Source organism: Vicugna pacos, chromosome 35 (assembly GCF_048564905.1).
Source record: "Vicugna pacos chromosome 35, VicPac4, whole genome shotgun sequence".
In the NCBI taxonomy this organism is placed as follows: Eukaryota; Metazoa; Chordata; class Mammalia; order Artiodactyla; family Camelidae; genus Vicugna; species Vicugna pacos.
In genome coordinates, this window is record NC_133021.1 from 17,609,539 (window position 1) to 17,633,524 (window position 23,986).

A 23,986-nucleotide genomic window follows, 5' to 3' on the forward strand; every position below is an offset into this window, starting at 1 on the left:
CTCACACAGCCCCAGGCAGACATCCAAGGACCAGTGTCTGAGCCCTGCTAAGAACTGAAATGCTAAGAACCAATGCAATTTTTCCCTTCAAAATCAAAAAACAAAAAACACCCCCAAACCCATGAGCGTGCATCTCTGTGTCAGTAGATGTAAAGTAAAATCTAGAGGACTGGAAGTCAAACCAGTGAAGTACTTGTACGTGAGGACTGGTGACAAAGTCGTTGTCCTGGACCAAACTTGAGTCCAGCTCCTCTGAGCCTGTCCTTGGACACGTCCTCCAAGACAGGCCTGCTGTTAGCAAGAATCTCGTGAAGTAGGTAGGTTTAGCCAGACCCCCACCCTTGATGTCTGATCACCCCCGTTTTGGGATCGGGCCCCTCACTTCCCACCATCCCCTGGTGGGGTGGCGGGGTGCTGGTCACCCTGAGCTGCCCTCCGCAGGACCCCTCCTTCCCCTGCTGTTTCCTCTTAGTCATTCTCCATCCACTGAGCCCACCATGAGCCCTGTGTCTTCGCTATCAGTTCCCACATTTCCTCGTGTGTTTGGAGCCCTATCTCCCTCCCACCTCTACCTGCTGAGATCGTCCTGAACAACGTCCTCCTTACTGTTTCAACAGGTGTCACGAATCATGCCTTTAACAGCAGGAATATCTATGACTTCCTGTTCCTAAATCCTACATCCTCATCACGTTTGCATTTTTCACATAGATGGGTGTTACTATTTTTAAAAAACCGCTTTCTCATAGTGTAATATTTTGTGTCATAAAACACACCTGTGTGAGTGCGCAAGTCCGTAAGTTTTAGTGCTTTTGCAGAGTTGTGCAACCATCACCACAATCCAGCTTTAGAACATCTTTCATCTACTCCCCCCTGCCCCCAAAACTTCCCTCCTGCTCATTACCAGCCAGCCTTCACTCTCAAGTCTGGCTGCCACTGGAAATTGTTTTTCATGGCTTCTGTTGTTTTGGGGGATTTTTTTGTGTGTGCATTTTTAATTGAAGTACAGTTGATTTACAGTGTTGCATTAGTTTCATGGGTACACTGAAGTGATTCAGTTATACGTATTACTATTTCAGATTCCTTTCCATTATAGGTTATCGTAAGCTATTGAACATAGTTCTGCTGTGCTGTGCAGTGGGTCTTTGTTGTTTCTCTATTTTATATACAGTAGTGTGTATCTGTTAATCCCAAACTCCTAATTTATCCCTTACCCCCCTCCCCCCTTTGGTAACCATGGTTTGTTTTCTGTATCTGTGAGTCTATTTCTGGTTTGTAAGTAGGTTCATTTGTATCATTTTTTAGGTTCCACATGTTAGTGAAATTGTATGATATTTGTCTTTCTCTGAGTTACTTCACTTAGTATGATAATCTCCAGGTCCACCCATGTTGCTGCAAATGGCAGTTATTCATTATTTTTTTATAGTAATTCACATTCTTAGGCTGGGTCCTTTCCCAGTGTGCAAAGGTCAAGAGTTGAAGGGGAAAGGATCACAAAAACCACGTAAGGGAGGGTCTAGATCTGCAGGTGGGAGAGGAATTTGGGAAACAAGTCAGGAAAAGAGGCAAAAGGAAAATCTGAAATCCAGATGGGGCGCCCTGTTGACAAAGAAGAGGGGCGGGGCAGCCTGAGAGCACGTGGTTGGGGGCTGGTGTTTAACACAAGTAGGAAGACACGGTTTGAAAGCACCGTGATGGATGTTGCTGGTGACCCCTTTCTTATCTGTCGCACCAGCAGCGGCTTCTCCCCTGGAGGATCTTACTGCAGCCCCAGTCACTTCCTGTGCTTGTCGGGAGCCGGGTGACTTAAACGACTGTCACCGATGTAGGCGGTCCTGCCTCTCTGACACTCCCTGGTCGTAACCACGGGCTCTACGAACACTTCTCTGCTCCTCCTTGCCTGCTGCCTATGGGCCACTCAGTTGGAACCCCTCTCTCTACTTCTCCAACTGCATTTCGTCTTTGGAAGGTTGTCCTCGCTTGGGTTTAACCTGTAATTTCTAGGTGTGTGACTGCGTTCCTAACTCCGGCTCTATAGCTTTCCCATGTCTGCTGTCATGACAGTGACACTGATACCAGCGGGGTCTGACCCTCCTTGCCAAGCTCGGTCCTGTGAGGTGGGCAGTGATAGTACTGACCCTTAAAAAAAAAATGGAGATGCGGGTGGCAAAGTTCAGTGTCACACAGTCATGAAGTGGTGGGAGCGGGAGCAGGTGCAGTCCCCGATCCTGGTGCAGGCCTGAGGGGTGGAGGGCTCACGAGTCAGTGACAGAGTTAAAGGAAAATGTGCTATTATGGGATGTGTGAACTTGGATCAAAAGTGGGGTGCTGGGAACAACTCATAGCAGGTCTGTGGTGTTTGTTCACCCCATGGATTTGGGATTTTAAGAACATAAGAACTTGCGAGGAGTTAAGCTTTCTAAATACATTATATATTCAATATTTTTTAAAAGGCACTGAGATCCTGAATTTGAGATGCAGATAGAGAGTCAAGAGCTTCTGTTGAGTGGTGATTTGCAAAAATATGTCTTCAACATAGTACTTGGAACTCATTTTATGGGTTGAATATCTCTTTAGTCTTATGACCTTGTATAACATTTTGCCCTGAGTTAAGTTAAAAGTTAACAGCAGTTAATATTTCATGGTGAAATATTGGTACTAGGTTAACAGTTACAAAAAAATTTTTTTTTCCAGACAGGAACATGCTGGGAACTCAGTGTGAACCAATCAATTCATTGCCGTATTTATTCTGAAGGTTTTATTTTGGAGTCCTCTATTGCAAAATGACACGTTTAATGTTTACAACAGGTATTAGAAATTGAGTTTTTTTTTTAATCGCCACTATTTTAGAGTAAAACTGTAGATAATGTTCCAAACCATCGTCCAAAAAATGCAGAGCAAACTTTTCTGTATATAAACTGTACATACAACAAGGCACTATACACTGAGGGGGAGATATTAAGGTACAGAGGTGGATTCGCATGGATTCTTCAGAGCCCATGCCAGGAAGTATAAATTCTTTGTTCATTTTAGCACCAGAAGCAGCACTCAGAGCGAGGGAGATGCCCCTGAACATGTGTGAAGGTACGTGGCGCTGGCAGAACTAATTCAACAGAAGCGACTCCATCTACCTTTTAATATTATTTTTGACACCAAAAAAAAGCCTTAAAAGTGAATGAATACATATTGCTTCGTTAAATACATATTTGATTTATATGGTGTTTATATAAATATATATATTTTTTAGAATCCACAAACTATCAAAATAACACTTTATAAAGAGAACAGCTTCAAAAAAAAAATAGGCATATGGATGCTTTGTTACCATTACCTGCCGGATCTCGTGGAAAGAGTGTTTCTAAAGAGTTCTCTGAAACATTTACAAAATACACAGCTCCAAAACGAGCAGGAGAGCCAGTCATGTCAGGTTTTCAAAAACTCAGATGAAAAAATATTTTTAAAGTACCAGCTCCCCCTGCTACCCCCCTAAGACATCCACTTCCCTGCCCAGCGGTAAGGAAAGTGACAAGGGGTCCTCCAGCATCCCGTCACTTAGAACAGACCCTTCGCTTTCTTCAGATTCACTTGCTTCCAGGCGGGCAGTGCGTTGTACTCGTCGCGTGTCATGTCCAGTGCAAACTGGGAGGGAGAAAGGGGTGCTCAGGGGCTGAGCCATGGGACCCTCGCATGCACCCCGAGCCCCACTCGAATGCCGTCCCCCACTCGAATGCCGTCCCCCTCGAGGAGGCGCTTACCTCAAAGTCTTCGTCGGTGAGATAAATCTCAAGCTTTAGAGGATCAACTCCCTCAGGCAGTGGCCTGGCGAGGAGGTCGGCCAGTGGGTAAACGGTTTGACAGAGCTTGGCTAACACGTCCTCCACCAGTGTGATCTGATTCGAAACTTCTGTGTCCTAGAGGGGAGGTGGAGGCAGAGAGGAGAACTCCATGTCCTGCAGCTGCACATGCTTCGTCAGTTGGCACCCCAGCCTGGAGGACCCCTCCTGATGTGCTCCCAACTCTTAAATGTCATCTTTGCCACCACAGCGTTTCAAATAAGTCAGGAAAAAGTTTAGGGACTATCACATGAGGGGATGATGGCAAAAGATGATTAAATCTGAAGCTGAAACACCAGAAGAATCCAAATGATGGAATCTGTTTACAAATGTTTAAAACCAGTTAACCTTAAAAGGAATCACCCTACCCCCTAGACCCCATCTCTTAATCCACCGTAGAAAAAGAAGGTAAGAAAATGTATCTAGAATATGCTGGGGCTGAATTGAGTTTTTGTTTTTTTTTGTTTTTAACCCCTGTGTGTATTTCATCTGAACAGGTCATTCCAGGTAAATCATCTTCCTCTGTTAACTTAGGACCCCTGACGGGCTGCCTCCTTTGGGCTGGGGTCTGTTGGGGGAATGATGTTGTGGAAATTCAGCGACATTCAGACTAGGGGTCACCAGGTGGGATTGGGAGGGGCCAGCACCTGAGACCCAGGGTGAGCGGCTTCGCGGGTCGGCGCCCCGGCTCCTTCACTGGGGAAATGGGCATTATAGTAATAAGGTGCATCATAATGGACTGTCGTGAAAATGAAAGGAGAAGATAAATGTGCAGTGTTGGGAGCAGCGCCTGGCCCTGAGCGGCTCTTAGTGAATGTTTATTATCACAACTTGCTGGCCTGGGAAGCCCGACTGCTCAACTGGCCCCTGGGGATCTGCAGGAAACCTAGGATGTGGTGGTGATGGCTGTCCTTGAACTTGGACTGTGGTAATGGGGTGCTCGTGATCCCTGGAGCTCTGAGGTCTCCCAGGTCACACATTCCTGGTGAACAGAGCCACCTGGCCACGCCTGTCGGCCAGCAGGCTGCCCGAGGCCCCACCCGGTATAGCTCAAGTCCACAGGGCTCCAGAGAAAGGGGTTCGGATCAGCAGCGGAGACTCGACAGGCCCTCCCCGTGGTCGAGCGGCAGCGCAGACCTCCTGTCAAATACCGCCGGGGCCGCCTCCCCAGAGGGGCAGCCCTCCTGCATGGCAAGAAAATCGGAACGGAACAAACCCATTTCCCACCAGACCAAAACACCCTTGGGATTGCTACTGGGGGCATTGCTGAAGACTCATAACTTCAGAAATTCTACATCGCTGTAGTCAGCTTCTTGTTTGCAGTTGGAAAGGATAACATTCTGGCTAAGATTATGTTTTGGTTGATGGCGTTTATGCTAAGTGCCGCCCGAGACACTGGGAGGTCTCATACAAGAAAGACAAATGAGGACTATGCTGTCTTTTCTAGGGAGGGGCTCCCAACATGGTCACTCCCTCAGTTACCTAAGCAGGTCAATTCATCCCTGGCTGATCCTGTGTCGTCTCTGACCCAAGGTTAACATCTGAGACACGGGGCCCTTCTGCGGTGCCTTACATGGACTCAGGGGAAGCAACGGATGGCTAGCTAACAGGATGAAGAGACGGCTGCTTTAATTACATACAGCCTCCACGGGGCTTCAGTGTACCTCTGCCTTCGACGTTTTTCAAAATGACCAGAATATTTCCACTGATTTCTCTCTAGGCTTCTCCTCTCCCTGAGCGAGCGGAGTCCGCGTGGACTTGTTAGTGCGCTGTGAGCGAGGAAACGTGATGGATCTTCCCTGCCCCTGGGGAAGGCTGGGCACTCACCATCTCCGTGATTTCCGCGATGTCTTCTCTGTGCTCCCAGCTGGGGAACATGTTGGTGAAGGTCAGGGGTTCCAGACCCGCATGGATAAGGTAAGACTTGGGCGGCGGCTTCTTGACGCTTTTTCCTGCAGCCACACAGAATGCAAACGTCAGCAGACCCAGCGTTGGGCCCGAGGACCCTGTCTGTCTCCGATTTCCCCTGAAATCTTTTCTTCTTTGTTTGCATCTCTTGACTGCTGGCTTAAAGTGGAACTTAGGAGTACTTCCTACCCCATGGGTGGTGTTTACATAAAAGGTTATTTTTATACACGTGACTGCGTAAAATTCCACGGAATCCCCGATTCTAAACTTTCTGAACCTAAGAAAACACTTCATGGGCCCAGAACGGGCGAAAAGCAAGCCCTTCTCTGTGGCTTCTGGGTGGGATGTTTGCCCACCTGGACTCCCCTGGGCGGTCTTCCTGTGACTTGCTATCCCAGGGCTAAGTTCAGTGAGAATGAAACAGCTCACGACAGCCTTTTAGAAGCTACTGTAGCTTACACATTCGGTGGGAAGTTGAGGAAGTTATTGATTATGAAAGAGCTTGTTGAGAGAGAAAATCAACTGTGCCTTTTCAGTGATACTCATCAATGAAGTCTTAACACCTCTGGTAAGAAACTGATCACTGGCATCTTTATTTTATTTAAAAGACCATCAATTTCAGGTGGATAGAAAAACCATGAATTGACTACGGATCTTTCTTTGTAGATAGAACATGAAAAATAATAATGACAGAATGGCTGTAACTGGCCCTCCAGCCCATCTGCGGGCGCTCACTGCTCTCTGACAGGGTGATACTGTGGACGGTGGGGACTGCGTGTCCCACAGCACTATTCATCCTGAGCGTGGGAGGGTCTTCCCCAGGCCTGGCGTCCCACAGCACAGCTCTGAGCCTCAGAATATGACAGAAAACTGAGATTCACGAGTTTGTACTAGTTTGCTGTGGGGCGGGGGTGGGGGGCAGTATAAGGGTAGGGGGTTGAGAGGTACAAACTATTAGACACAAAATAAACTACCAGGGTGTGCTGTACAACCCGGGGACTATGGCAGCTACTTTATAACAACGACAAATGGAGTAGAACCTTTAAAAATTGTCACTAGATTGTGCACCTGTAATTTAAATATATGCATCTGTATATAATACACTATACTTCAATTAGGCAAAGAAAAGTGAAATGTCATTCATGCTGTCAGCTGAGACTATACTAATCTCGACATTAATAAGCCTCAAAACGCCAAAGCCGGCAGCCGGAGGCTGACGTGGCCCCTCACCCCGGCCGGGCGGGGGCTGTGGCCTGGGCCCCGGGGGCGCCCTCACCTCGGCAGTAGCGCAGCACCGTCCCCATGGCGCTCTTCCGGTCCGCGGCCCAGCGGATGCGCGCCGAGCCGGTGATCTTGTTCTCCGTGGGCCACCAGCCTTGCCAGAGGTACACCTCGTGGTGATTGTCAACCAGGAAGAGCGCTGGGAGGGAGACCAGACCGTCAGAAGCTCTTCCCCAAACCTAATCCATGCTTCCCTCCCTCGGTAGGGCCGGGGGAGAACCCCCTTGGCAGTTCAACTCAGGGCCACAGGGAGGGTCTCCATGAGGTCTGGCCCTTTGAATGTGAAATCAGGAAAAGCCTCTAGGCAGACAGGGGGCGCTGGTGATGCGGGCTCTTTCCTCCCCGAGTCACCCCTCCTGCAGCCACCCGTCCCATCCAGGCAGAGGACAGAAGACACACATGCCTCCCAGGGGTCAGTAGCAACGCTGAGCCCCAAAGAGCAGATTAAAGGCAGGGAGAGCTTCACTCTTCCCCTCCAGCTCAGCAGGTCCAGGCCCGCCTAGAAGGCCGGCAGGCGCTCTACGTCTGTGGCTCATTTGGGGAGAGTTGGGCTTGAAAAACCAAGCGCTGCTCACTTTTTCTCTCCAGCAAACTGTAGGCCCAACTGTGAGAGGCATGGGGGCTCTCACACTCGCGAGCTCAGCTCGCCCGAGGCCTTTCTGGGCTCCCATCTCAGGATTCTGTGGAGGCTGCTAACCAATCCTGAGCCCTGAGATGAAGAGGGCAGGTGGCAGCCCCTTTGCAGTACTTGCTAATGTTCCCCAGTGTGACGCATGCACCAGTCCAGCATTGAAGGCAGTGCTGGGGCTGCCAGTGTCCGTGAGGTTCCTGGCTGCCACTCCAGGTGCTTGCAACGTGAGGGCAGAGATTCTGGGCAGTCGACTTCAGACTCAGCTGTAGCCCAGTCTCTGGCGACTGTCCCAACTCCAACAAGAGCACAGAGGCTCTGTTTTGCGGTGGCGGGCAAGGGAATGGGGTCCGAAGACACAGGCAACAGTCTTGGCCCTGCTGTGCAGCCTCTTTTGGCAGACACTGCTCTCTGGCTCACTCCACAGCTCCTCCCAACCCCCTGCTCCTGGGACTTTTGCTTTCCCAGGCTCCCTTGCAGCCAGGGGTGGCCATGGGATAGAGCGCTGGCCAGGGGGATGTCTGCTGGGGGCTTCTGGGAAAGCTTTTGTTTCATCTGATAAAAGGGAGAGAGACATGGCCATCACGGCCCTTCTTCCTACCCTTCTTTCTGTCCTGAACGGGAACATGATGGCTGGAGCAAGGGCAGCCACCTGAGGGCCATGAAGCAGCAAGACAGAAGGAAGGCTCAGAGAACAGCAGAGACTCAGGCCTGACACAGCTGTGCTCAACCTATGCATTGACGAATTTGGGTGAGTTAAGTAACTGAAGGTCAGTTTTTATACTGTAATTCGTGACTGATGTCAACTTTCCTTTGGGGTAGGTGTGAGGATTAAATGAGATCATGTAATAAAGTATACTTGGCAAGTAAAAACTGCTTACTAGAGGAGAGAGTAAAATATAAAGGTTTTTGGAAGGTGTGTCTTCTGCTCAAAATTACCCCTGCCCGTGGGCCATACCTGGCTGCGGTGCACTGTACAAGTCTTCCTGCAGGAAGGGCATAGAATTGACCACAGAGGGGTCTCGGGCAGGATACATGAACTCCGTGGCTGCGAAATCACCAGAGGAACTGCTGAGGATGAACAGGCGGGGTGTGAAGTTAAAATTTCCAGGATCTTTGAAAGAAAAGAGAACAAAAAGCTAAAGACAAAATATGCATCAAAGTAAATTCCAGGTGGACTGAAGAATTAATGTGAGACATGAAATGATCAAAGAATGAGCGTAAAAAGAGGGTAAGACTTGTGTGAACTTGGAGGTGAGGAAGGTCTATGTATCATGATTGCAAAAGAAGTAATTCAAGGAGAAGAGATTTATACATCAACATAAAAATGAAAAACTATCTTGCGAAAAAATCACCCCCAACCAAACAAAACGAAAGGCAAGTGACAAAATGGGAAACCTGTTAATATCCTTATTAGTATTTAAAGGAATATAATAAAGAAACAATAAATATCTAAAAAAAAGTGCTAAAGGCACAAATACAATATTCACCTAAACAGAAGCACAGATGGCTAAGAAATACATACAGAAAGTGTTGAACAGTTCTCATTTAAAACATTAAGTTCTAACAGTGTTTAGATACCAGTTTCTACCATCAATTTAGGCAGCGAGGAAAAAGTAATAAACCGAATCTGTGACTGTGCCAGGAAATGTACATGCCTGTACACTGCTGGTGAGAATGGAAGTTAGCGCCACTGTTCTGGGACACTTGCTGATACAAAAGTACTGTAAGACTTTTATAACATCAACACAGGAGTCCCATATCTAGGAACTGACCTTACCTAAAAATGAATGCAGATAATTCTTCTGAAAATTATTTATAACCTCATTATTGTTACCAGAAAGAAGAAAATTGAAAACTCAGCTCTACAGCTGTAGGAGGTAGGTTAGGTAGAGAGTGGCACATATTAGAGAATGCTCAGGAAATACCCTGCAGCCAGTAAAAGTCTAAATATTAACATAAGATTTGGGAAATTGTTCATAATTAAGGGCAAAAAGCAGGTTACAAAACAGTGTGTATAACGAATATTACCCAAATTTTACTTTTTAAAAATATATGCATATATGTTGCATAAAGAAATGTTAATTCTGGTTGACATCTTTGAGAGATGTGATTATAAGCACCTTACTTTCTTTAACTTTATACTTTCAAACATGTCCCATGATTGACATGCATTCCAGTGGACCCTTGAACAACACAGGTCCACTTATACGTGGAGATTTTCCAACAAATATATTGAAAACATTTTTTGGAGATTTGTGACAATTTGAAAAAACTCACAAACTGCAAGGACAAGAAATATTGAAGAAATTCAGTATGTCATGAATCCATCAAATATATGTAAATGATATTTAATACAAAATTAATAATGTGTTAGCTTTCTTACTGTTTTGTAACTTTGCTTTCAAAGAAGTGGATTACTGGGAGCCTCTCTCTTGTAACTGGAGACACTACAGTTTCAGCCCATCATCACGAGTAAGTGATTTTTGAAAAAAAAAAAGTAACTTTTTCCAATACTGCATTATGAATAGGTATGCCATAAAAATTTTATAACGATTCATTAGTGTTATCGGCGAGGCTACCGTGGAGCAATTGTATCAATGACATCAGCCAACCAAAAAGCAGTCACACTGCTGCCGCTTTGCTATCCCTGCAAGAATCGTTATGTCTGTAACACGTGCACATTTCTTTTTCCCATTATCTTTTCGTTTTTGAGGTCTAGCATGAGTAACACGTACAGCCTCTGCAGTGTTCTGTAGCACCTAAGGCAACATTCACGTAGGTGCTGACAGACGAGTCCTCTTGTAAACAGATGACAAACTCACAGGATTGATAATTAGTCTTCCCAGTGTATCTCCTCTTCCTTATGATTTTCTTAATAGCACCTCCTTGTTTCTTTAAAGAGTACAGTGCACGAGACGTGCAGTATACACAATGTGTTAACTGACTGTTAAAGGTAAGGCTTCCAGTCATGAGGAGGCTCTCAATAGTGAGGTTTTGGGGGAGTTAAAAGTTATATGTGGATTTTAGACTGTTGGGGATTGGCCCCTGGCCCCCATGTTGTGCAAGGGTCAACTGTAGTTTTAAAACAAAACTATATAAACGTCTGTAGAGATGGAGAGGCAGTAGGAAGGAGTGGTCCTGAGGGAAGTCCCCTGTGTCCAGCCTGGGGCAAGGTGATGGACTTCCCCGAGCCTCGGTTTCCCTATCCCTGAAAAGGGCAGCGTGTTGGACCCTGAGCACTAAGTGGGTTCATGTGCAGCTGGGGCTGAGCCGCTGCCTGGCTCATCCTAAGCTGCTTAATAATTTATTAGCTTTTCTTCTTAATGTAATTCCGTATTCAAGTCGGTCTGTAGTTTGTGTATTTAAAGACAAGACCAATCTACTCTCTGACACTCCACTGTTTCCCTGCACCCTGGAGATGGGCCAAACCAAGAGCACCCTGTTCCAGAGGTTCCCACTGTCTGTCCTCATCTGGTTTCCTGGAATTTTCCTCTCTCCTTCCCTTCTCCTAAGGTTGTACCTCCCTCCAAGGCTCCGTAAATGCTGTGTCTCCTGTGGAGCTGCGTGTGTGATTTTTCTGGCAGAAGCAATCTTTTCTAACTACCCGCCCCTATCCCGTCACCTGCCTGTCTCTGCGGACACACAGTTTCTGTTTGGCGTCCTAAGTCCCTGCACACGTCGCTCAGCCGCTTCCTGGGCTGCAGCCGGGCCCAGGGCCCGCGGTGTGCGGCACGTGGGGGTGACCGCAGCACGTGGGGGTGACGGCGCCCCGGGCCAGCGCATGCGCAGACGCCGCGCGGGCTTACCCTGCAGCATGCAGTCATAGGCTTTCCGGTCTCGCCTCCCCAGAGCGTCCCAGAACCCCAGGGGCTCCGATCCTTCGTCACACTCATGTATCGTCACTTTGCTGCTACTGTGCAGTCCTGCCTCCAGGGGACACCTGCACAGAGAAAATCCAAGAGTTCTTATAAGGCCCTGGCAGCACAGAATTACTCGACGAATTCTGCAGGTCTGTCAGCCACCTCTCTCCTACTTTCCAACAAACAGTTCCACTACGTGGAAGACTGAGTGAAATCGATTTTTTTATACGGAACATATACATTTCCCACGCCTCCTCCCAGGGCTGGGTGTGTTCACCAGCACCGCCCTGGGCCCTAAATCTGTGCTTGGTACCAGGCAGGTGTTCAATACATATTTGCTGAATGTGCAAGGGAATGAGTTATTCATTTTATTTTTCCTCAGTGGCCCAAGGGGAAAAAAACCCTGACGGGTGACAGGTGCCTCTGGATGAACGCTGGCTGTCATCCCTCCCTGCTCCCCGGCCCCCAGGATGCTATGCTGGTCTGCCCACCGCAAGCCTCTCTCCTCTTCTGCTCTCCAAGCACACTAGGATTTAAAGCAGTAGCAGGGAACCAGGCCCATCCTGCCCGGTTCCGGTACCCTGAGGATGGATTTGACCAAACTCCCTGGGAGGCTTTGCCCTTCCACTATGCCGATGTCACCGAGGCCAGGTCTCAGCCCGGGCCTCTCGGGAACGCCTGAGGGGCACTGGGGTTCCTTGCCGCCTAAGATGCCCGTTCTGCTCGGGCTGCAAGGAAGCACAGAGCCACAGGGGCAGCCCACCTGGGCAGGTGTCTGGGTGGCCCAGCTACTCCTTGGCTTTGTCCTCTCTCCCTTCCCCTGGTGGGTCTTCACCTACCGCTGTCACCAGGCACTCTGTCTGTGTAGTGGGCCCCTGTCTGCCCTGGGGAGACAGCACCCAGTGCGCTTGCCCAGAACTGCCCCGGGGACTCCAGTGACTCACCCAGGTGGCAGTCTCGGAGACTAGGAAACACGGTTGTCCTCTAACGAGGGGACACCTGACAGTCCGACACAGTGGTTGGTTTCTAACTCCCTTGGGCTAAGTGCTCTTAAAGCACTCCACTCTGACATAAATACCTAAGTGACACTTGAGACCTGCTCTCTTTAAATAGCAGAGGATGCCACGCTCCTCATTCAAAAGCCCGAAGCACACTTCTGAGGGAGCTGGTGGCGGTCCCCTGCCTTTTCCTCAGGCAGGTAAATCCTCAGAAAGCAGGGGCAGCCCCGGAGGTTTGGGCCAGATGTGTGTCCTGTGCCCTTGGAACATCAGGGCCCCTGACCATGTTTGGACCCCCCCGCCCCCCTGAGTCACTGTGGCCCCACCTGGGCATCCATGGGGACCTTGGGATCCTTCCCGCCTGGTGTGCACCCCTGGGGAGCTGGGAGCGGTCCTCAGACACACAGCACTCACTGTTCCTTGATTTTATTGGCTGCAGTCCTCCCGACCTCCTTCGTGTGGGCCTGGGCTTTGCATCCGTGCCACAGGTAGATGAGGGCTTTGTTTACGTTGAGGACAACCATGGACGTCCTGGACCTCAGGCTGCTGCAGTGACAGGCCACCTCCAGCAAGTTCCCCTCCACCGGCACTTCACCACGAACGCAGTACAGCCTCCACCCACCTGCAGGGGGCGCCGGTGGCACAGAGTAAGCACGCGGCTGCCTGGGAGGGGGCCTAGCAGGCAGCCACCAGCGCCACCTCCTTCCAGTCCCGCTGCTTGAGGGGGTGGGGGCAGGATGGGTGGAGGTCCTACGGTGGCCAGAGAGCAAATCTCTTTGGAGTTAGAAGCAGGGTTGCCAAAAGTACACGATGCAGAAAAACGATTTTTACAAAATTCATAAATGCCTAGTTAAGTCATATTTTAAAGGGCTCTAAAGCTCAGGGTTTTTTTTTTTCCTTTTATGAATGCTGGCCAACAAAAATCTCAAAATTTAGAAGAGAAGCTCACGGATTTCTCCCCCCTCGTCCCCTTGAAAAGAGACAGAGTTGCTAGGAGGATCCAGTTTAAGGTGAAGTCATTTTCCAGCCTCCCACCTGCAAAGCTGGATTCTGAAGTCAGCTCCCCGGAAGGGGGAGGGTGTGAGAGCCCCAGAAAGCTGACTTACAAGGCAAATGTCAGGTTTTCAGTGGTAAAGCCACAGCTATATGAAGAGAGACTTACTTTAAACCCCTAGGTCTATGAAAATACCTTTCATAGGAGGGGAAGAAAATCAAATTCCAGCAGTGAAAGTGACTCACTTTGTGTGTTTTCTTCCTCCTCTTCCCGTCTCCCGGAATGGACCACCATCCCCCCCTGGAAACACTGCAGAAAACAGGGGGGCTCCTTTCCCTGGAGAACCTGGACCTTCGAATTTAAACACATGACAGTAAGTAATATGTAGTGGTTCTGCAGAGTCAAAAACACAATACACGCTTGTTGTCCACCATCTGAAAAATACCCAGATGTGCAAATAAAAGCCAATGATAATACTGTTATTTATAGATAACACTAATAAAATTCTAGTGTATTGCTCTCCTAGAATACAAAGTATTTTTCGGGTATACACTTTTCCCAAGTCGGACTGCTGACTTATGTTGTTTCATACTCTGATTTTCTTCAAGTGATGTTTTTCCGTCATTGCATATTTTAAAACATGAATTTTGATATTTTAATGGTATGAGATGGTATAGAACATGACTGATATAAACACATTTTAACACAGTGCACCTCTCAGCAGGGAGAATGACTAATTATTATGATTATTTTGGGGGGAGTGGTTAGGTTTATTTATTTTGATGGAGGCACTGGGGATTGAACCCAGGACCTCTTGTGTGCTAGGCGAGCACTCTACCACTGAGCTATGCCCTCCCCCGACTAATTATTAACTTAGTAATTCTGGGGAAAAGAACAGTCTGTCTTTGCAGCCTTGGTAATGTGCTACTCAAAGAGCCTCTGTTAACGCGTCTGTTAATCCATCAGGGTGGGCTGCATCTCACCGATAACGCAGGGTTGAGTTAACTTACTCTCATCTGCCAAGACATTTCCTCTTAAATGGGAAACTGTTTACTGAGGCTGGCTGGGGGAGCACTGGAAGGTAGGAAGCATTTCTCACTATGAGCTGATTTCTCAGTCTCAGGGCCCATTTCTCATCATTAAGTGCTACTTTGGGACAGTGTTCTGTATTTCTGCAGTTTTTTTCCCCCCATCCATTGTATGGATAAAAAAATGCTCAAATTAGAGAACTCAAGCCTCAAAACTCTAAGGATAATTTTGAAGGCACGACAAAACATATTCATTCATGGCCTTTACCAAAAAAAGAAAAAAAAAGGCAGTTGAAATGACCCATTATGAGGAATTAATGAACAGGTGTTTGTCACTGAAAAATATTTGTACATTATAGTCCAGGGTACAAAATAAGCACTAAATCCTTTAGGGGAAGAGGGCTGGTTCTCAGGGATCTGGAAGGCTGAGTGAGTGTTGATCAGTTTCTGGAGAAAATTCCTCCAGTCTCTCTCCTCATGCTGTTGTCAGCTGTTCCTCCAGGAGACTAAAAGTGTCTGCACGTGGTGTCATGTTTTCCAAAACTCCCAGAGTCAACTCAATTACTGATAATACAGGATGAGACCTGACACACAGATAATCCAAATGTTAAAAAGAAACGTTTTCAAAAGCTTGGCTTGGAGCAGTAGTACCTGCCAGGCATTACACAGGCCCTGGGGTGGTAAGACAGGGTGGGTTAGACAACTTGTGGGGAAGGCAGAGCATAAGTTTGTCAACAATATGACTGTCATTTTACATAGGGATAAGTGCTATGAAAAAATAAAGCATCACAAAGGGACAGAGAAGGCAGAGGACAGGAGAATGGGGAGGGATTTAGATAAAACATGGTGGCGACATCCAAACAGCACCCCAAACATGTAAGGTTCCAGGCCGGGGAATCAGTGCAAAGGCCCTGGGGTGGGTGGAAAGAGGTGTGCCTGCGAACCACAAGAAGGTGGGAGTGGCCTGACCCAGTGCAAGATGAGGGAGGTTGGAGAGATGTGCAGGGCCGAGCCCTGGGAGGCAGTCAGATTGTGGTCCGGGTGTGACGGAAGCAAAGAAGGGGCACTATCTGACACGTCCCAGAAAAATCAGGCGGCTGTGAGGAACGCAGACAACAGGAGGACCATTTTTACATCAGTCTTTGCTATTTCCTTGGGATAGATCGGCGTACGTGGAATAACCGATCAAAGCCCAGCATTTTAAGGTTCTTGAGCCAAAGCTGCCTTTCAGGACAGCTATTTCGATTTCTACTTCCCGGGGGAAGCAGACACGGGTGCCCCAACCTGCTGAATCCTTGCCGGCCTGGGATTGCTTCTTTTAAAAATCTCTGCCCTTTTAGGAGTGGAAAATCTTTGTTTTATTTACAATTCCTTGGTGATGAGTTCAGTGGAAACTTAAAAAACAAAACAAAACAGTAACTCACTCATGGGCTCTTTGTCCACGTTTCAAGGATTTACCATTTACAGATGTACTTTAAGGTCATATTACAAGAGGTCTGCCTTCCTGGCCAGGAAGGGGAGGCAGAGTTTGAAATCCGGGGAAGCCAGACCAGGACTAAAGGGCTTTGGCTCCTGTTGTCTTTGTTCATTCAGGGACCAGGTCCCACATACCCGAAAGGGACATGTCCTCACTGCCATGCACCTGCCTCCAGGACTTACCTGGGCTCCCCTTTCTTCATCCAGCTCCACCGTCATCAGAGCCGACGTGCCCTTCTCACTGATAGTCGACTGCCGGCCTTGCCAGAAGAAATAGACACACTTCTCTTTGCCAGCCACCCTCGCCGGATGCTCCCCCCGCTGCTGGCTTCCCACTGCAAACACACAGAACAGCAGAGCGTGGGGTGAGCAGCCAGTAAACCAAAAGAAAAGCAAGCACGCGGTCCAGGCCTCCACGCTGGGCCAGGACACACGGGAAAGCAGCAGCTCCGGGCGCGGGCCAGGCAGAAGTCATTCCAGCTGGAGGGACCATGAATCACACCGCTGGAGGAGGGGGAAACCACCTTTCTTCCAGCTACCTGATCCCGAACCTCTGAACGGGAGAAAAAGGATCTGAAGGGCGCCCCTGGTACCCTAAGAAAAACACCCGTCGCCCTAGGGGAATGGGGCGGATCATCTAAGCGGTGATGCCCAGGGCTCCCGGAGACACAAATGCGTTTCCCATATGACGCCATCCTTTGGCAGAAGATGAGCTGGTTAGAGAAAAGATACTGCAAACAACAGCGAGGCCAGCTTTAAGTGCAAAAGGGAAGACTTTAGTCTGCTAAAATGATTCTAATTAAAAAAAAACCAACCAAAAATAAAAAACAAAACACTTTGAAGTCTCCAAGTCTGTCCGAAATGGGAGAGAGAAACTGTTAATATATCACTATCACAAAATTATCTGGAATTTAAATAATGGCTGTAGCCAGGATTAAGCACTGGTTCTCCTCACTGTCTGGGACCTGGAGGCACTGGATCAGCGTTAGCAGCACAGAAGGCTGAGCCCACTGCGGGTGGCAGAAGTTAGCTGGTCAGGTGGTCACTTCAGATGGTATTTCAGACCCCTGCATCGCTACCTATAGGGGCAGATCTTGCTTCAGATTTCCCTCATTTCTTCGTCCAGCAAATGTTTTTTGAGCACCTACTACGTGCCAGGAAGTCTTCAGGATACAGGGCTGTGACCATGTGCAAAGTGGCTTCACTTTTGGGGGTTAACTTTGACCAGTTTCTTGCACTTGCGTTGATTTCAGCCGCGTGTGTCCAGAATGGGCTGTGGGGTTATCTTTTATCTTTAATGTGAAACAGACATTGATCATCCCAACCACTCTGGTCACAAAATTTTCTTACCAATTTTCTTCTTGCATTTCAATAAAAGAGTGAATTTCTGTATACAAAAAAGAAAAACAGACAGACAGACGAGAGAGGGTGAGAGCTCCTGGGAATGCCTGGCCAGGGAGGGCCTTTCTGAGGTGGCGAATGGACAGAGGCCTGAGTGACAGTGACCTGGAAGCAGAGAACCTTCTAGGCTGAGTCGGGTCAGGAGACCCAGTTCTTGATTCAAATTCCCTGGGGGTCCCATGTGGGGTCAGTGATGGGAGGATACAGGTGGATACAACCTCACACACCTTCAGGCTGAGTGCAGGAACTGCTTCTGCTGCTGAGAATGTCAGTGATGATGATTTCCTGCATCTGTGGGAACCTGGGACAGGCCCGCCGCCCTCCTGCCCTGCCCACGAGGGCCTTCCCACCCCCGGCCTGGTCAGTGAGAGGTGGGCACCCCTCCCATACTTGCCCTCCTGTCATTTACACCACATGCAGGGTCTGAGAAAGTGACTTACTCCCTGAAAGCAGTGTCTTATACACACAGCAGGTACTCAGTAAATGCCACCTGTGGATTAATAGACATCTTTTGAATTAAAAAAAAATTTTGGGGGGGGTAATTGATTGACTGATTGATTGTACTAGGGATTGAACCCAGGACCTCACACATGCTAAGCATGTGCTCCACCACTGAGCTCTTTCCCGCCCCTAAAAGACAGCTTTTGAATAAACGGTTCTAAGTCTGCAGGTGTTTGATCGGCAAACAACAGCCACCCGCCCTGTGCCTGCAAGGCAGCCACACCTGGACGGCAAGGGCTCGGCTGGAAAGAGGTGAATAAACCCCCTTGGCAACTGAAGCTCGAAGTCACACAGTTGTGATATAAACTCCTAAATGCATACGGACGAGGGACGTGGGGGCTAACTTGACTCGTGGCTGCTGCTTGGCAAGAAAAAGGGGTCATTTCTCCTAAACTCGCCCCTCTCCGGCCTCACTGCCTCTGGTACCGAGTGCACCATCAAGTGTTTGTCTTTGCTCTGCAGGGCACGGGGTGATGGAAACTGAGTTCTGACGGTGCATTTATTCTCCCAGACCCACACAGCGCCGTGAGAATTCTCAGCCTCAGAGGAAATACTTCTTTCATTTCAAATCAGTCTTTTGTACATGGATTTACTGGGATGTTATGATGCCGTTTGGTTTCAGCTTGAAATCGCCCAGATGTGCGTTGTTAGTGACTCTCACTTCTGCAGCCTCCAGCCACGTGGCAAATATCATTTGGAGGCAAATCATCACTTTCCCAGAAGACCCTTGAGGACAGGGCAGGGGAGGGGTGGGGGCAGCACAGCAGGTTGACTTTCTGGACAGGAAGGTCACGGGTGTCAGCCGCGCTGGGGTGTCAGGAACTCACCCGCCGGGTTTAGTGAGAGGTTCTGGGGTGGGACACGGGGCACACTCTGGTCCGGCCTCTGCGGCCTCGCCCCCCGCCTGCGGGCGGTGGAGACGCTCTCACCTGCGGTGCGCACGGTGAACTTCCACTTGACCACGTAGGCGTCCCCCTCGTGGAACTGGCCGATGCTCTGCTTGGGAAGCCTGCTGTAGTCGAATTCCAGGATGTGCCAGACGTCCACCGAGACGCTGGCGATCTCAAACTGCCTCCTGTCGGCCCCTTCCACCAGGCCGTAGCCCCGGCCGACGTTCACCCCGTCCAGCACGGTGCCGGCCGTCGTCTGGGGCATGGACACCATCCGCGTCACGTCGTAGGGCTTGACCTCCACCCTCGGGTCCTCCTATGAGGGAACGGAAAGACGCTCGCTCAGCTGCCACTGCCGCCTCTTGTCACATGCGACGCTGTCTCCCTGCTAATGGGACAGCGTGAAAGTGCAGCTCTCAGGCTGTTTCAGGCTTTTAACTGCACGAAGGGAAAGGCCGCATTTAGGGGAGAGACAGCCACAGCTGCCAACGGGACGCCTACACGGCTGTTCTCACCTCCTGATGTCAGCAAAGGAAGGGAAACCGGTTTGAGGTTCCACCCGTAAACCCTGGGAAGGCTTTTAGCATCCAGACCACCTCGCAGGGCCCCGAGCCAAGCCCTGGGCTGTGGGGCAGGATCATGTCGAATACCTTCTGCTGGGCAAGTTCACTGGCATTCTTCTCATTGGGTCTCTTCAGTTCCGTCCAGTCGAGAAATTTCTCCTTGAACAAAATCGTCTCATTGTGTTCTGTAAGTCTCCCAAATATTGCCCAGTCAGGCCTCCCCTGTCCTTTCCTGCAGGGTGGGTGGGTGGACAGGAAAAGAACCAAGATTAGCCGTGCTAAGACAAGACGTCCAAAACAAACAGGTGGGGCTACTGAAGAAAACTCAGAATGCGGAAGTGGTCTACAGAAAGAATGGTTCTCACTTATTTTACCCAAGAAGTAACATTTTATTACGTTAGTCCTGGGCCCTGCAAGGTAACGTGTTCTTGGAGTTGATGTGTCTGAGTGTGACGTGAGCCACGTCAGGACTGGACTTTCCTTGCCTTCTAGCAAATTCTTGCATCGGGGTCCCCGGGGGCAGCACGCAAGGCTGGGAGCTCAGCAGAGGCAGGAGCTGCCTGCGTGTCCTCATCCCGCCCACAGTCACCAGCAGGTGCTCCCACGCTCGGTCAAGTCCATGAACAGATGGGAGGAAGGTGAGCTCACCCTGGATTCTCTGTTTTTTTAAGTCATGTGACAACAGAGCTTTCCAGTCTCCAGGAACAGAGGAAATTCTCCTCCGTTCCCCAGATGAACATATTTTCATAGATGGAAAAGTGGATTTGTGCATATTTATCTCTAGGTCACTGGACATGACACCAGGCACGGAGAGCGTCGGGAGGTCCAGTCCTGACTTGGGATCTCAAACTCTGAGACTGAGCTTGGAACCTAACTCAGGTAGAAACAGGGGGAGCCGAGAAAAGCCACACGGAGGAGGGTGAACCCTGGGAATAAGCCACAGGGGTTTCTTATCCTCCAAATCAGCCTTGGCTCGTGGACTGGGGCCAGGAGGCACAGACTGATGGGCGGGGCTTCCTAGGCCCTGCAGTGGCCCCCGCTTCGTCATGTGCTATTTGGTCACAACCACTGTTTCTGACATCATGGCTGAGGCCCACTGAGGAGGCTGCCTGTTTCAAAGGGGCCTGAAAGGATAAAGCCCTGTATGCAAATACCTCCACTGTGTACTCTCGCAGGACGTAAGGAACCAAGTCTCAGCCACTATGGATAATTCAGGACGACCCTGAAGGCTGTGGTCCTTATCAGAAAATAGCTGTGTCTGTCTTTTCACAAATTCCACTCTGCAGACTTGCTAAGATGCCTGGAGAAAGAGCACCTGGCCTCGGCTGAGAAACGCACCGCTGTGCTGTGAAGTCCAGGGAGCACCGAGGGCAGGTCTGCTGCACCAGGGTGCTGGTGCCTCTCCCCTTGGCCCTGACTCACAGCTCCAAGCTGGGATAAGTCACGACACCCCAGTGGTTTCAGCATCTTCGTCTGTTAAGAAGGGCTGGATGCTCTATCTTGGCTGTACCTTAGAATCCCTGGGGAGCTTTTAAGATGTCCTAACCCATAAGCGCCCCACCTACCCAAATTGAAAGCACATCTCCAGGGCTGGACCCCACAAATGATTTTTTTTTTTAAAGGCTCCTCCAGTTAAAGCTTCTGATCTGGGAGGTGTTGAAAACCAGTGGGTTAGGTGCCCACTCACCTACTTTCAGAGCTGGGATGATGTCATGACCAAACAGAAATTGTCCATCACACAGATTTTATGCTTCTATATTTTTTTCTTTTACTATGCCACATAAAAATTCGTTTGAGCTTTAGCTTCAGTCCTTAAAAACTGAAGTTGTTTCAGCATTAATTTTATGTTAAATGTGCACTTGCTTCAAAATGATTTGAAAACCCTTCACCTACACTGACATAAGTTTTAACAATTTCTATGACAATAAGAAAATCAATAAATCACTTTTCAAACAGGAAATGAGGTAGGAAAGTCAAAATCTGTATACTAGTTCAATGGAAAATATTAAAAAGCAGTTTGAATGTGCCACTTGGTGGCACATCAATTTCTAACCTACTATGTGGCACACATAATCAAAGCAGTTCTCTTTTTCTGGTAATAAAGAAAAAAAAACAACAATCCATTGCATGTAAGAAATTTTTTTTCTCATGACCGTGTTTCTGAGAGTTTGTGCATATTCTGCTGATTTACCAAAATTGAAGTGGGAGGAAAGGGGGCAGGGCACAACCACTGAAGGAGTGACACAGCACGTGAGGACAGGACAGACTGGGCAGAACCAAGATGGTAGAAGATTTGACTTCCAGTGACCGTGAGCCTCACGGTGCAGCCCCAGGCACCATGACAGTCCCCGGCTGACCATAAAAGGTCAAAAAGTGGGGAGGGGGTGCATTTCCTGGAAATCCTTGCCCCTTCCCCAAAGTAGTCAGAATAGCCTTCCCACCCATTAGCAGGTGAGATTACCCATAACACCTAACAACCCCGCACCCCGTGGTGGCTCTCGCCCGCTCTGTCGCTCTCGCTCTGCGCGCTCACCTTCTGAGGGGGCCTGCACTCTGTCTGTGGGGTGTGTGTCTACTTTTACTTTAAACCCCCCATACCTCTTGGCTTCACTCCCTCTCACCTTTCTGAGATGGCCCACATCCTGCCTACGGAGTGCGCATCTCCTAAGCCATTTTCCCTTCTGAGAGACAGACCACACTCTGTCTACAGCACACGTGTCTCTCTAAATAAACCTGCCTTCACTGTACCACGCCTTGCTCTTGAATTCTTTCCTCTGCGAGGCAAGAACGTATCCTCCCCTCAACAAAATTACTTGGAAAAGTCCAGAAGACTGTAGGAAGTGTTACAACTACAGTCGTGATTTCAATACCATTTCTTCCCTCCCACCCTCCCCAAAAAGCCATAAGCATCACCAACTGCCAAATGCATGGAAGATCCTAGAACTGAAGGGCTGTGCAGGGAAAGCGTATGTCAAATCAGGAAGAGATGCGTTGCTTCTACGCCTTTAGATCAATGGCTGAATTTCAGGGCTTGGGAAGCTTTTTAGATCAGCCTGTCATTTATTTAAATGATTGCTGTTCATCTGCCACAAGAGCACCCTGGATGGTCCAGGTGGCAACAATCTGCTTATTTCGGGAAATGAAACAGACACGGACATCTTCCCCAGGGCTCCACCCTCCGCATTTCTGTGTGTGTTAGGTAGAAGCTACAGCACTGTTCCTTCGTGAACATTCGCGGTACCGCACTGCAATCATTTATGAAAACAAATGCCTGTGAAGGGTGATGGAGCTGAGGCCGCCGTGAGCCTCGCGGTACCTGGGGATGAGCGGGTTGCACTCTCCGGGATCCAGTGGGTTGATGTCACAGTTCTCGTAGTCAAAGGTTCCGTTCCACAAGTGCTTTGCCAGCTGAAATGCTATCTTCCGTTGTGCGAGTGTGACCTCTTTTCCATGCCAGACGTAAACTTCGCTTCCAAAATCAAACACCAGTACCTGGGAAAACAGCCCCGGAGCATTTGTTAACGTCCAGGACAGGCTCTAGTAGAATCAGCGTCCCTAGGGACAGGGAGTCCAGTGGGTGATGGCGCAAATCCTAAGGGAGCATTTAATACCAACACAGAAAAGTCTGGCCGCCCTGCACTGCCCACCAAGCCAGCCTCTGCCCTGTGGTGTGATTTCTGTCTTGTCCTAAATGGCCAAGTTAATGTCACCCCCTCTGAAAACTCAAGCCACCTCAGACTTCAGACTCGTAAGAGTTATTAAAGCACATCTTCCTCCTTCCCCTCCCTCCCTTCCCTCTTTCCTTCTTTTCTCTCTCCCTCCCTCTCTCCTTTGTCATTCATTCACGTGGCTTATAAGGCCACTTCATACGGCCTCAAGGACCCAGTGACGCCTTCTCTCTCCAATTCCAAGACCCTCACGGGCAGAGACCATGCCATATTTATATTTATAGTAGGGGCCACTGAGTGTTTGTTGAGTGAATACATGAATGCAGTACTGTTTCTTATTCCCATGCCTGTGGCTTGTTCTCTCCTTTCTTCCCACAATAACCTCTTTCTTCATTTCCAGCAATCCAAATTCTACTTAACTGCAAACTAGGCTCAATTTCACCTTCTCTTTAAAATCATTCCTGATTATTTCTTTTTCTGTGACGTCTTCTCCATTTAAATACCCAAGCATATCACACGATCGATCTAGCTTTGGATTACATCCTTTCTAATACTCTTCCACCCAATGAAATTTAAAGTCCTTTTGCATCTTCCATACTTTTTTTTTCCTCAAACTCAGAATGGTACTGGAAATATATATTCATTTACAAACATATATCAATAATAGACAATAAATAATATATATTAAATATATAGCTATTGGTGTGAGAGAAAACTATATAAATATGTCTATTTACACATATATCAGTAATAAGTAATACTTACTAAGTTTATATATTTACTGATGTGAGAGCAGAAACCCAGCACACAGCCTGGCAAACCAATTATATACACACACCCATTCTTCCTGAAGCTGAAGGACTGGAAGAGATTTCATGTCTACACAAGAATCAAGAGTGAGGGCTAAGTCCTATTTACACTGGGCCTAAAACAGAAGCACCCTCAGCGCTCCAGGCC

The 23,986-nt window shown here is 48.6% G+C and overlaps 1 protein-coding gene across 17 annotated transcripts in view; it reads right to left on the reverse strand.

The window, feature by feature from the left end:
• Positions 1 to 2,716: 2,716 nt before the first annotated feature.
• SVIL (supervillin) overlaps positions 2,717 to 23,986 on the reverse strand; it is a 214,635-nt gene continuing 193,365 nt past the window's right edge. For all 17 annotated transcript variants that reach the window (XM_072955385.1, XM_072955382.1, XM_072955387.1 and 14 more), the window contains 12 exons: positions 22,678 to 22,853; positions 19,449 to 19,593; positions 18,838 to 19,114; positions 16,190 to 16,341; positions 13,748 to 13,853; positions 12,923 to 13,130; positions 11,457 to 11,590; positions 8,606 to 8,761; positions 7,015 to 7,158; positions 5,658 to 5,782; positions 3,753 to 3,908; positions 2,717 to 3,636 (listed from right to left, as the gene is read on the reverse strand). In XM_072955385.1, the coding sequence (XP_072811486.1) occupies positions 3,550 to 3,636; positions 3,753 to 3,908; positions 5,658 to 5,782; positions 7,015 to 7,158; positions 8,606 to 8,761; positions 11,457 to 11,590; positions 12,923 to 13,130; positions 13,748 to 13,853; positions 16,190 to 16,341; positions 18,838 to 19,114; positions 19,449 to 19,593; positions 22,678 to 22,853 (1,866 nt within the window). In that variant the 3' untranslated portion in view covers positions 2,717 to 3,549. The remainder of the gene's footprint in view (positions 3,637 to 3,752; positions 3,909 to 5,657; positions 5,783 to 7,014; positions 7,159 to 8,605; positions 8,762 to 11,456; positions 11,591 to 12,922; positions 13,131 to 13,747; positions 13,854 to 16,189; positions 16,342 to 18,837; positions 19,115 to 19,448; positions 19,594 to 22,677; positions 22,854 to 23,986) is intronic.